Source organism: Rhamphochromis longiceps, linkage group LG5 (assembly GCF_057381845.1).
Source record: "Rhamphochromis longiceps isolate RC_006_pf linkage group LG5, R_longiceps_female_GT1.1, whole genome shotgun sequence".
Taxonomy (NCBI): Eukaryota; Metazoa; Chordata; class Actinopteri; order Cichliformes; family Cichlidae; genus Rhamphochromis; species Rhamphochromis longiceps.
The window spans coordinates 26,031,396-26,044,186 of NC_140561.1; the positions used below are offsets into that span (position 1 = coordinate 26,031,396).

The 12,791-nt window shown below is 40.5% G+C and overlaps 2 protein-coding genes across 2 annotated transcripts in view; both read right to left on the minus strand.

Annotated features, from left to right (window-relative positions):
- Positions 1 to 1,386: 1,386 nt before the first annotated feature.
- On the minus strand, positions 1,387 to 5,125 carry gnat1 (guanine nucleotide binding protein (G protein), alpha transducing activity polypeptide 1). Its single transcript, XM_085406930.1, has 9 exons — positions 4,894 to 5,125; positions 3,838 to 3,880; positions 3,606 to 3,747; positions 3,353 to 3,510; positions 3,124 to 3,252; positions 2,888 to 3,017; positions 2,645 to 2,798; positions 2,344 to 2,560; positions 1,387 to 2,246 (listed from the first exon to the last, which is right to left on the minus strand). The coding sequence occupies exons 1-8, from the start codon at positions 4,997 to 4,999 to the stop codon at positions 2,370 to 2,372; spliced, it is 1,053 nt and encodes a 350-aa protein (XP_085263056.1). The 5' UTR covers positions 5,000 to 5,125; the 3' UTR covers positions 1,387 to 2,246; positions 2,344 to 2,369.
- A 1,773-nt stretch (positions 5,126 to 6,898) lies between these two features.
- Positions 6,899 to 12,791, minus strand: part of sema3fa (sema domain, immunoglobulin domain (Ig), short basic domain, secreted, (semaphorin) 3Fa) — a 46,048-nt gene continuing 40,155 nt past the window's right edge. The window contains exons 11-19 of the mRNA XM_085406931.1: positions 11,150 to 11,219; positions 10,185 to 10,329; positions 9,871 to 10,093; positions 9,491 to 9,579; positions 9,314 to 9,355; positions 8,713 to 8,870; positions 8,471 to 8,532; positions 8,228 to 8,361; positions 6,899 to 8,132 (exon numbers count right to left, since the gene is read on the minus strand). Coding sequence (XP_085263057.1) covers positions 7,704 to 8,132; positions 8,228 to 8,361; positions 8,471 to 8,532; positions 8,713 to 8,870; positions 9,314 to 9,355; positions 9,491 to 9,579; positions 9,871 to 10,093; positions 10,185 to 10,329; positions 11,150 to 11,219 — 1,352 coding nt within the window. The 3' untranslated portion in view covers positions 6,899 to 7,703. The remainder of the gene's footprint in view (positions 8,133 to 8,227; positions 8,362 to 8,470; positions 8,533 to 8,712; positions 8,871 to 9,313; positions 9,356 to 9,490; positions 9,580 to 9,870; positions 10,094 to 10,184; positions 10,330 to 11,149; positions 11,220 to 12,791) is intronic.

A 12,791-nucleotide genomic window follows, 5' to 3' on the forward strand; every position in this document is an offset into this window, starting at 1 on the left:
GTTCTGTAGGATAGCTTTCTCCTGATTAGTTGCCCCTTTAGAGCAGAAGAGACCATCAATGTCATCTTACAGGCCTAAGATGATGACGCTTTTTTTCTTTTTGCCTCTCTAAACACTTGAGAATCGAGGAAAAAGGAATCTTCCCATTGAACCTTTTGGGGGATTTCCTTCCTCTTTGGAGCTAAAAAAGGCCACCCAAACACATGAGATATCAATGGAAAGCCCCAGATGTCCTCTTTTGAGTACATCAGACTTAGTAGGGTCAAAAGATATAGACCAAAAACAAATGTCCACAGAGGACATAAATGAACAGGCTGGTTCTCAGGAGGATAAACCATCACAGTGGGTTTTAAGTCGTACAATCTTAATGTGATTGAAGTGCAGAACCTTCAGCTTTAATTTAATGGGTTTTACAACGTATAGCATTAACTACTTTGGAACAAAAGCAATTTTTATTGCTTAAACAAGGATGAATTTTAAGTAACATTTTTTTCCAGGCAATGGCTAGAGCCCATGGAGTTCTTCAGTTGCAGCTTATTTGCTGGACTTTCTACCTTCAGTAACTGAGAAAAATACCGCATTTGGTTGAGATCGGGTGACTGACCTGGCCGTTCAAGAATATTTCATTTCTTTGCATTGGGAAATTCTTGTCTTGCTTCTGCAGTATGCTTTGGGTCAGTACTTATTTGCACTGTGAAGCACTGTCTGATTCCGATTCCACTGGCAGACATGCACGTACCAGAGTATTGCCTCCACCGTGTTTGACTCATCATGCGGTGAGCTTCAAATTACGACCTTTCGTCTGTGCAGGCTCTGTAAGATGTTTTCAGGCAACGTCTAATCTTGTCTATCTGTTTTTGAGTTCTGGAGCAGATGGCTGAAATTTTTTGACTTTTAATTGTTTTCTAATACATTTTAGAGCTTTTTTCTGCCGATGAAGATAGTAGATTTTTCACTTGTAACATTTTTCCTTTTTGAGACATTTATTTTGTATTTTCGGCCTAATGATGACCTTCTTGACTTACTTTGTGATCCCTTTGGTCCTAATTTTGAGATTTCCACTGAAAATATATGAAATGCAAGTTCAACCCCTGGACTCAAGTTCAGTTCTCTTAATTTGACAAAGCAACAAGCTTCAGTTGGACATGGAGTTGTCAATTATTCTATTTTGAGCTTCTGAAAATCTACATATAAAAAAATGTAACTGCTGAATAGTTACTGTATTTAAAAAACAGGGAGGCAAAGAATCTTCAACGCAGAGCTGTTCTTTGAACGTTTATGAAAAACTAAAGGCGGTCACTTGTAAAAATGACACGTTTCAATGATTTACTTAAGAAATATTCAGTGAAAATAATAAATGTAAAATTCTAAACACAACACTGCAGAGTTGCTTTTAATTTGTGAAAGACTGAGAAGTACTGAGTTTTCTACAGAAGCTTTAATAAGTTTGATCAAGGAATACAATTAGTGGTTTCTGTACAGAATTGTTGGCTCAAAGGCCCAGAGTTTTAATTAACTTAAACAAATCTTTGACAAATCTATCCCTCGACATTGTTACATATCAACATGCTGTCGCCATACTTAATTAACTGTCCAACAGAAATCTGCTTAATTATATACACTGGCCATTTTCAACTATTGTAAAGAGTTAGATTTCCTAACACTTTCATGTGACTCGAGCATGTCACAGGTTCGATTTGTGACATGCTCGAGTTATGTTACAAACTGCTGTAGTGTGTTTGTACATAAAAGCCATTTCTAGTGAAAGGTTCTGTTAAAATATCTAACAGAGGCTGAAGTGCATATGCAGGTGGTTAGGTCATCTTCTTTGCCCTTTTAGCCGTACACTGATCACTTACCGTAACACACAGACAATGCATTAGCCGGAAATGTTTTCACATTACATGAGGAAAAAAAAATCACTGTTTGCTGACAGAAGCTCCTGATGTTTTAACTACACACTGCATGCCACCCCCCAAAGACCAGTTCAAGAGACTTGAGAGGAAAATTTAGATGAACTGAAATTCAACTCATCTGAAACCTGCACGGAAGTTTCTGAATTTGGAGCTATCTGAAAAAAAGTTCTTTGTCAAAGCTAGAACTTAATTTTGAACACAAAAAATAGATTTTTCTTTTTTGCATTCGCTGATTTGAGGATGGCCGCTTGCAGGGACAGTTTTCATCTTCAGGCCTCAGTTTGAATTGAGAAAAAGATCTGTGAAATGTGATAGGGCTCTACCAGCACCCTGTAAAAAACAAAAAACAAAACAGGAGTGAACCATAGTGACCGATGACAACAGTTCATCCTGATTATCTTTAAAATCATTTTTCTACTTTGCTCACCTTCATCTGGTTTTCTGCGTGTTTTTTTAGAAGAGACCGCAATCCTTCAGGTTTTCTTTGATGATGATGTCGGTTACGGCATCGAACACAAACTTGACGTTCTCTGTGTCGGTAGCGCAGGTCATGTGAGAGTAGATTTCTTTGACGTCCCTGCGCAGGTTCAGGTCCAAGAACTGCATCTTGATATAGTTACCAGCATCCTCATAGGTATTGGGGCCTGGGTGAGACAGTGTAATTATAAAGTTTTGCTTTTACTTAGCTTGCCACTATCTTAAATATGTATTTGAAATGATTATCTCACCATCATATTCAGGGAAACACATGCTGAGATGTGCTTTCTTGATCTTCTCAACGAACACATCTTTCTTGTTGAGGAAGAGTACGATGGAGGTGGTGGCGAAGTAGCGGTGGTTGCAGATACTGTTAAATAAGTGCAGACTCTCGTGCATGCGATTCTGGGAGAAAAAAAATCCCAGTGAAGAGACTTTCCAAAAACATGGACACTAATAAAAGAATATCAAGTATCTAGTTTAACTTGTCATACCACTTCATCATCCTCCACCAGGACCATGTCATAGGCGCTCAGAGCAGCAATGAAGATGATACAGGTCACGCCTTCGAAACAATGGATCCACTTCTTCCTCTCTGACCTCTGACCTCCCACATCAAACATTCTGCATGAGAACAGGAGCATGTTGCCTTGTTTGCCACCGTGCACACAGGAAGCCCAGCGGCTGATTTGTTTGTCTTATTCTCTTGATAAACATTGCTCTGGCTCACCTGAAATTGAGATCTTTGAAAGAAAACTGAGTTTCGATGATACCAGTGGTCTTCACTCTTGATCGCAGCACATCCTGCTCAGTGGGCACGTAGCCTGGTTGGATCAGTCGCTCCAAGTCATTCAGATAGCTGCCGGGGGAAGGAGAAGAGAATAAGTCAATGACACATCCTGATACAAGAGATTAAAATAATGTAGCAATGTTAAACCTGAGTAAATGTGATATCTTACTATCCAGCAGAGTCGTTGAGTTGGTACTCTGAAGCTCTGTCAAAGCATGCCTGTATGCCAGAATCTTTCCACAGACGCAGAATGATATCTGACATTTCTTTAGGCATGGTGCCTTCCTCAATGGTGTCTGCAAGATGCATGAGTTTCCTGGCATCATCCTGCATGGAGGCATGTGTGTGTTTAGTGAGCTATAAGGACCACGAAAGCTGTTTAGCTTCATATGTATGTGGAAATGAGTGTCAGCAGTGGTTACCTGCTGATCAGAGTGCCCGTAGTTGATATTGAGCGTGTTCATGGCCTTCACAATGGCCATGATGGACTGCAGGGTGTTGCTGTAGATGATGGTAATGAACTCCAAGCATTCTTCAAGCGAGTAACCATCTTTGTGGATAATTCTGGTGAGAAAAAATGTAGCATTAAAAAAATGCAACTCATAGTCAACTCTAAAAGAAGGTCAGCAATGCTCAGATGCAAAGTCAGCTTACTTCATCTGTTTGACAATAGTGCTTTTGCCTGATTCTCCAGCACCTGTATGGAAGAAGAGCAAGAATTGAATTGTTTGAATGACATATTTATAAAAATGCTTTCATCATGTTTAAGGATCTAGGGAAAGATAAGTGGGTAATTTTGACCTTATTTTTGGTGCTAATTTTGTATTTTTGAGTTAATTACAGAAGACGTTGCAATTTTTCATCAGATAAAGGGACTTCTTACTTCAGGTCTAATCTTTTCTTATCCCTGACCTACATTACTAGAGGACTCAAAAAAGCTATAAATGACGCAATATCCATGACCATTTGTCAGATAAATATACCTGACTGTAATACTGAATGACTTTCCTGAAAAAATCAGTATTTCTTTATACAGCAAAACACAGTGTGGTGTATGAAATTACTGGTTAAGCTGCTGATCAATTTAAAACTGTAAATCTTCACAGAAATGACTTTTTAAACGCACATTTCTCATTGATTTATTGACACATTGCCTAAAGTGTATTTAAAATATATTTGAGGGCTACAGCCACAGGCTGTGTTTGGGTTTTGTGGTACAGTATCCTTGTCCTTCACGGTTAAGCCCTTTGTGCTGAAGGACCTGTTGTTTCAGGATTAACAGAGGATCGGCTTGAGTGATTATCAAGGTGTCTCAGCAATTTAGGGACACAGGTGATTAGGCCTTTACATGACACAGACATGTAACTTCTTATCAACACCTAGGCTGTTTTAAAATTAGGCAATTTGGTAAGTTTTTAAGGGTTTTGGGGTAAATAAGATCTATCCATAGCAGTACTTCTACTTTATTTGTATGATTATTTGACATCAAGTATATGAAAAAAAATTGCATCAAGAAAAAAGGGAGTTTTGTATGTTTTTTCTTTGCAAACTCAAGTTTGCGAACAGAACATGCTACAGACAAAACTTTAATTAGAATTAAAAGTGCTCTAATTATCATCACCATGGGCCCTTAGATATGTATAAGCAGATATTGTTGTTTTCTACTAATGCGTCTTAGCCATTTGGTTCTACCAGCTCTCCTGTCTTTACCTAGCAGCAGCAGCTTGACAGTTCTTGCATCCTTGTCGGCATCCTCCTTCAGTTTCTTCTCCAGCTCCCTGGAGCGTTTTTCCTCAGCGCTGGCTCCAGCTCCCATCCTACTTTACCCGGCGTGGGCCCCCTTTGCTCAAGGCCAAGTGTCAAGAAAAATGGAGGCAGGTCCTAGCTGCTCGTCAACAATGTGACCGGAGCCTTCAACTGTGCAGCTGATGAGTCAACTGCGTGCTGCAAACACTGGAGAATGTTTGAGCATTTTCCTGACTTAGGAAAGGATTTTGGGCATCCTCTACCCACCTGATCAGTGGTGACCAATAGAGCACAAGGACAGGAGTGCTTTTAGGGCAGAGCGAAAGGTGCAGGGGAAGACTCGGGCATACATCAGTGTAGGATCTAACCTATCTAACCTTTATGGGGATTTTGCTGTGCTCAGCAGAAGATGAACAGCGGCTCAAGTGCTTATCTCTCTGTGTTGTTTTTAGGTGCCTTCAAACAGGACCATGTGAGGCTAAATATTTGTGATGCTAGGTGTTTTATATAAGTGCAATTTTGGTTAACCAAACGAAATCAATTCCACATTAGCAGTAAGTTAAATTATTAAATCTGGAAAGATAATGAGTGCATGTTTGCATGTTGTGTGCTTAGTGCTTTTAAGGGACTAAAGATAGATAAAGGTTTTGTAATTTGTTTTTAAACAGACAAACAAATAAACAATTGTATTTAATCAATTAGCCAACGAAATACACAACCAGACGCTCAGTTCCAGGTCCAAATATGAAATACTAACATTTCTTATTACATACTACAGACTGAAGGGTGAGTTCTGAAGTGCTTAAAGGGCTTTAGGGTTTCACCCGACAGATCTCATTGACCTCAATCTGAAGCTGGTTAAGGATCCTAATCTACTCACGTTCAGTTGTCTATGCATGCTTGCATGTACAGCATGTGCACTGATGTGTTACGGATGAAATACATTTTCCTTAAAAATTCAATAAAGCAATCTTACTTTGCTCTTTTGAGGAGCTCAAAATGATAAAGTCACTGTGACTGAATACACTGTAGCCAATCAGCACAATGAGAGAATTTGCTCAGGAGCTCTACTTTAGTATACCGGTAAGTGAAATTTGTTAGTCACTTCTTTACATTCTAAGCCACTTTACACTTTGGGTTTGTAGCATTTCAGAGTAAATCTTATACTTTTTGCTCCGTTGGGTTTATTTGCCACCCACAAATACTAGTTACCAAACTTTTATATTAATTGACTAAGGAGTGCACAAGATTTAAAAAAAAGAATAAGATACCTGATCAACTACTGTGCTTAAATAGAGTCCTATTCATTAATATGATTAATATTATTGATATACATTGACCACAACGTTATTAGGTACACCTGTTAACTATTGTGTTAATGGAAATATCTATCAGTCAGTCCCAGAGCACTAACCCAGTGCATTTAGACATGTTAACATGGTCAATTAGGCTTTATTAACTTTTTTTTCTGGGCCTTTTCCCTCTCTCAGGAAAATAGCTACCGGCACTGTGTTTAAGCTATCCATACAGCTTTTGTTTAGTTTGGGCAGTAAGAGACTGACATTGTATTCATGCATATGGAGTCAGATTGCAAATGGAACAAAAGACACATGATCTTGATTAGTTGGAAGATGGTAAATGGTCTGTATTTGTATAGCGCTTTTCTTGGTCCTAAGGACCCCAAAGCGCTTTACACTATACACAATCATCCACACACACATTCACACACTGGTGATGGCAAGCTACAATGCAGCCATAGCCACCCTGGGGCGCACTGACAGAGGCGAGGCTGCCGGACACTGGCGCCAACGGGCCCTCTGACCACCACCAGTAGGCAACGGGTGAAGTGTCTTGCCCAAGTACACAACGACCGAGACTGTCTGAGCCGGGGCTCGAACCGGCAACCTTCCGATTACAAGACGAACGCCCAACTCGACACGATCGACAAGATACACGATACAACACAGCTCTACTTGAGGCCCGACTGGACCACATCGTGAAAGGAAAGACGTTCTACCTGCCACAGAGGGCTCTTCATTCACATATAACTGTGCGTCCGTGACATCACAGCTGCAGTCTCTGGGCATTTCCATTATCCGTGTATGTCCTGTGAAATGCCATTTTTATTGTTTTTTTCTGTCAACAGCTTGTACTTCGCAGTAAAAAAACAAAACAAACAAACTGTCCAATATACAGTACATAGATCTGGTGAAGAAGTTCAGAGAGTTACGAGACATTCGCGGACATCCCGACTCCTCTTTCAGCTTAGACACTGAATACTGCCAGCAGTCAAAGGATCCAACATGGTCTTCACTTAGCAGTTTCTGAATACATGTCCATCAGTTCTTGTCCATGTATGGATACTCCCAATGTCTGGGTTTAGTGTCGCTGTTTCTTAAAAACACCAAACATAAAGATATTCTCAACAAAATAACACATCTTAATAAACAATAACACTAATAATAATAATATAATAACCACAATATTTGCACAGATTGATCTATTCACAAAAAACAGGGTTGCTAGATAGGTACAAATAATTACTTTTTACAACCTACAATAAATATTGTGTATTTCCCCCTCCCCCCGACAGTTACATAGAAACTGTTTGATGCTGTTGCGTTGTGTTTCTGCAGTTTCTGTCTTGTCTTTGATGAGAATTTGATTTTTCTATCTGACTGGAGTCATTCCCCTAAATGGAGGGTTGCAATGTTTAGGAGGTTGTGTGTAAAGGTAGACAGGGGGTTGTTTGAATACGATGTACATCAAGCTTCTCATGTCTCAGCTGGAGTTGTCTGCTCTTCATGATGCCGGCGGTTACGAGGTTTCTTCTGTTCTTTCAGCTCTTTCAGGCTTTTGCCTTTGTTGTTCCCGAAGCTGCTGTCTCCCAGTTGCCAGTAATCCTGGCAGTACTGGTTGATCAGCCCCATCTCTGGTTGGCTGAGGATGGTTAGCAGGTCCTTATACTGACTGGCACTTGGAGTCCAGGCACTGGACTGAAGCTGAGGAAGAGCCGGGCTGCCTGTCTCCACCAAAATGTTGTTGACTGTGCGACTAGAAAGGACCACCAGTTGCAGTTTCACAAGAGTGTGCTTGAAGTTTTTCTCTGTGGACGTACACTGGTAGATGCCGCCGTCAGATGACTGTAGAGAGCGGATCAGAAGTCCTTGATCTGTTTTCAGCATGCGACCCTCTGAGCGAATCTGGGACGAACAGAAGGCCAGTAAAGATTTTAAGTTTTAAAAAAGATAAACAGAAAAAAAGATCATAGAAGGTTTAATATAAGAGCTGTACTCACCTCTTTCCTCCGGTCACTGTTTTCCTTCTGCACATGCCACTTGAGAGACATATGAGGAGACCTGGCCTGGCACTCCAAGAATGTAGTGCTTCCTTCCACCCCGTACTGAACTGTCTCCAGAGGGTTCTTATTGGCTACAAAACAACACATGATGTACAGTTGCAATTTTATTTGTGAGATAGCTCCCGAGTGAAAAAATGCTGGTGTCTAAATGCTATAGTCTTAGTACAACGTGACACTCACTGCTATAACCTCTGCACTGGCGGATAGGATTTCCATACTTCACATCTTGCCGACGACTCCGCCTAGAGGGGTCAAATCAACAGCCACAGATATAAAATTTAACCGAAACACACTTGAAAAATAAGAAATCTGCATAAATACTCCAACTGCAGAGGTGGGAAGTAATGAAGTGCAAATACTTTGTTGCTGCACTTCGTCTGCTTCATTTATATATTCCCTGTCTACACAATCCTGACCCTCACCTCTTCTGTGAGGCAGAATATCTGGAGCAGGATTTGCCGTCCCAGGCACAGTACGGGTCCCTGGCGAGACAGCAGTCAGCGCAGACCTCCCCGTACACATCGCATCGATGGAGAGCCAAGTGGGTCACACCCAGGACTGATCCGACATACAACTGTTGCTGTTAAAAGAAAAACAAATACAAATTAGAAATTAAAACAGGAACATATTTTCGAGCAAAGGCCATTTATTTTACAATTCTGGACATCGCTAATGTTTCAAGGAAGAATTATAGATTTATATTTAAAGAATGAATAATTGATTGAAGCTACTTGCACTGAGATTCTAAGCCATTATCCTCAAAGTGACATAAGAAGGCTCCGGGTTAGGCTATACTCTAACCTAACCTAGAGTCCTGTGTCTGTTTTCAGTATAAGCTGCACCAAATTACACAAAATCTATAGTTGGATATCAGGTCTTGGTTGCGTACTACAATGTTTTGTATTTAATCATGCATTTTTTTTCCTTAGATTGTGTATTTTCATATTGAATTTGACGACTGTGTTCTCTGTCTGATTGCTGTTAGCTGAACTGTTTGGTCTGAATCAAATTACACTAACTTACCCTTTTTGATGAAATCTTCATAGTAGTAATTGGAGTGGGAACCTGAAGTGACATAATTAAAAAACATGTGAATGCTGGATTTGTTATTCTGTATCACAGATAACAAACATGGTATATAAATGTAGAGTAGGGCAAAAAGAGGATTAGTAGCAAAGTGACTAAGGCTGCAAGACTGACCTTGAACACCTCCACTTCCTCTAACACCAGCTCCTCGGTCTGCAAGTCATCTCTTGGCAGGACAATCACTTTCTGGACTGTACCTCGATCTGAAAGAGTGGGAAGAAGTAACTTTGGCTGAGCTCTGTTGATTTATTTGGCTATTAATACCTTGACCTTGGTTTCTTCATTGTTATTCTAAAATATCTGCAACAGAGAACTGGTTTTTGGAAAGCCACACTATGACTCATTAATGTTTAAGAGACAGATTGTTTCAACATGCGTATGCAAACCTCCCAGCTAAAGCCAAGGCCACAGAATTTAACAGTGCACAATGATAGACGTGTAAGATTACTGTGCAATCATCAGACAATGCCCAGTTTTGTTCTTAAAACACTTACCTGTGCCCAAGAATAGCACCTCATAGCTCCCATCGGCAGCTGTCACTTGGTCAACAGCAATTGTGGTGAACTCGTAGTCCACATTGGTTCTGACCACCAGGGGGCGCTTGTGCACTGGGTATACAGCGTTGTACATAGTGGGGTGGTTTCTCATGAAGTTGATAACCTCATCTGGGTAATCCTTTGTGGATTTCAGGTTGGGGGTAAAAGTGCCTCCAGGACACTAGTAAGAAACCAAAAATTTCTGTTGAGCAATTTACTTGTTTATCTTATTCATGGTTCTAGTAACATATATATTATATGTTTTAACTCACAGTGCCAGGTCGAGGGTAGGGGATTTTCCCAGTGTATGGCACCCACTGATAGTTGGGGCCTTCCTTGTGGGCAAATGGCCCATTAAAGACCATACGGATGTCAGCCATAGAGTACACACACACTGCCGAGCCTTTAAACACAGATCTGGAGGAGGGCAGGAGGAAAAGAAAAGAAAAGGTGAACACATAAAGACAGCAGCTCGAGGATTCAGATTTTCTCACTCCCTGGGATAATTAGTGCGATAGCTCTCCGTGGCTGGTAGAATCTACTTCCTTCCCACGTACTCACATACTTACAGGAACACACTGAAACATTATGACGCACAAACACACACTCAAACTGACTCAAGTAGAGTCAAGCTGTCTGACACACTGACATACAAACACCCACATACTGCAGAGAATCGCCAGAGTACAGGCTCTTGCCGCTGTGTGGTGGGTGTACTATGTTTGTAACTTCTGTCATGGGCCCCTGTCATTAGCACCACATGTGTTTTTATCAGCTGGGTTTAAACATGCCTGATGCCTAAAGAGAAGATGGAAACAATAACAGTATTTGTTTCTCAAATACATTAATCAGGACATGTTTATTATGACTCTGCGCGCACCTCCTCCTGCTTTGTGTGCCGTCAGAATCTCAGTTTACACGTCTGGTTGGTTGACTTGAATTTTAATGCTGTGTGCTGAATGACAACCTGCTATCAAACCTGACCTCCGAGGAACTTATAGGCTCAGTCAGCCTCCCAGAGGAACGCTACTCCCTCTGGGCTCAACATTCACTTTCTGTCTCGTCTTTGCATCCTGAATGTGACGGCCCACACAAATGCAACGCCGCATTTCAACATCAGACAGAGCAGACACCTTCGGGCTCAGCGGAAAGGAATAAAAACCACAGGAGGGAACCAAAACACACTTTCTATCCAAAACTGCATCAAAGTTAGAGAGTTTGAAAAAGCCATGCTTACCCTGAAACTGAGAAGACGCCATAGATGACAGGATTCTTTGTGTCTTGAGTTGGCTGGATATACACATCTCCTACAAGATAATGAAAAGATTTATAGCAATTAGTCAGAGTCATAAACCATAACAGGCAGTGCATGACGGAGTACTTGGATCCCTAAGTCGATTGCAACAGTTAAATGATATCACATTAGTAGACATTCTGCAGGTTTGCTGGCAAAAATACATGAAAAGTAGACAGAACTACTATGCACAAAATGGCCATGTAATGAGTGCAAATGCACAACATTACTCCTGTGATACTCCTCCCTACTCTGACCTGTTTAAATCTGAAAGAAATAAAACTGTTAAAATGAACCTAACTAACCCAAAGTAATAGTACTTGTGACACTGAGACTTTTTCTTCCTTCGCTGTGAGCTCATCATGAATTGCGGTTACGAGAGTCTCAATGAGATCCTGAATCTAAACTCTTCCAAAGCTGAAACTACAGTTCCTCGGCCTCAGCAGGGAATATATGTGAAAAAGAGATCTCGGGTGAAACATGGCTTTAATAGGAGCCATATGGATCCAGTGACTGTGGGACTGAGGCAGTTTTGAGCCCTACATATCCTCTGATGGTTTCATTAGAGAAAAGTGCAAGGAAAAACAATAAGAAGGAAAACTGAAATACATTTAATGTAGACAGGTAGAGCAGAAAAACACCCAGTTCCATTTCATGGTTTTTCATCAATGGAAAAGAAGAAACAAGTTCTCAAATCACTTGTTTGAAAAGGCCTTGGACAAAAAAAATACCCTATAGTCAAAAGTCTTTAGAAAATACCAATTTCAGTGAATAGCCATGAAATCCTAGCCTCTCTTTTTATAACCCATGGTTATCTGAAAAGCTGAAAACAAGCAACAATAAGAGTGTGGATCGGCCTGCTCAGATTTCTCGCTCAAATATCAACTGACTGAAAGTAAGAAGCAGCATGTTAAAGAGCGAAAGGAAAGTTATGCATGTGGAACTGAAGGTGAAATGTAATAACACACGCTTTAATCTCTGTACCCTCGACTTTACTCAGCGTGCATTGGATAAACAAGAAGAAGCTTAAATCCACATGGCTTGCATAAAAACATCATTCCTGACTCTGCAGAGCTCCTTAATAAACAAACTCCCTTTTGATCAGGAGTTTAAAATCTTTTCAAACATAAAAAAAAATCTCCTTACATGCCAAGGTATGAAAATGACAGGTAATGGCCCCTCGCTTAAGCAAAAAATTAACTTTTGGCAAACACTGCAGAAATTCATAACCCGTCCGACGCCAGTTTGACAGACCTCCTGGCTATAGAACAAGCGCAGTAAAAAAGAGAAAAGTCATAAATCGGCAACGAACTGGAACAAGTTGCATAATTCGAACTTTTGTTTCTGATGTGTCAGATCAGACAGAGTCTCTGAGGCGCTGTCAGCATCACATTAGCAGAGAAACATCTTTAATTGCTGTAAGCGCAGAAAGAACACAAAGGGCTGGGCTAAATAAGGTGCTGTGCAGTAAAAATAAAAGTGCAGGTGAATTATGCACTCAGTAAACAGTCACTGTGTGGAAGAAAAACTGTCAAATAAAGACAGATTGTATATTATTATCTCCCTAATACCCACTCTGAAAGAT

Coding starts and splice junctions, on each gene's coding strand:
- gnat1 (XM_085406930.1), bottom strand. CDS start 4,999: ATGGGAGCTGGAGCCAGCGCTGAGGAAAAACGCTCCAGGGAGCTGGAG. Junction 3,748..3,837: donor ACTATTGTCAAACAGATGAA/GTAAGCTGACTT, acceptor TTTTCTCACCAG/AATTATCCACAAAGATGGTT. Junction 2,561..2,644: donor GTGTTTCCCTGAATATGATG/GTGAGATAATCA, acceptor TGTCTCACCCAG/GCCCCAATACCTATGAGGAT.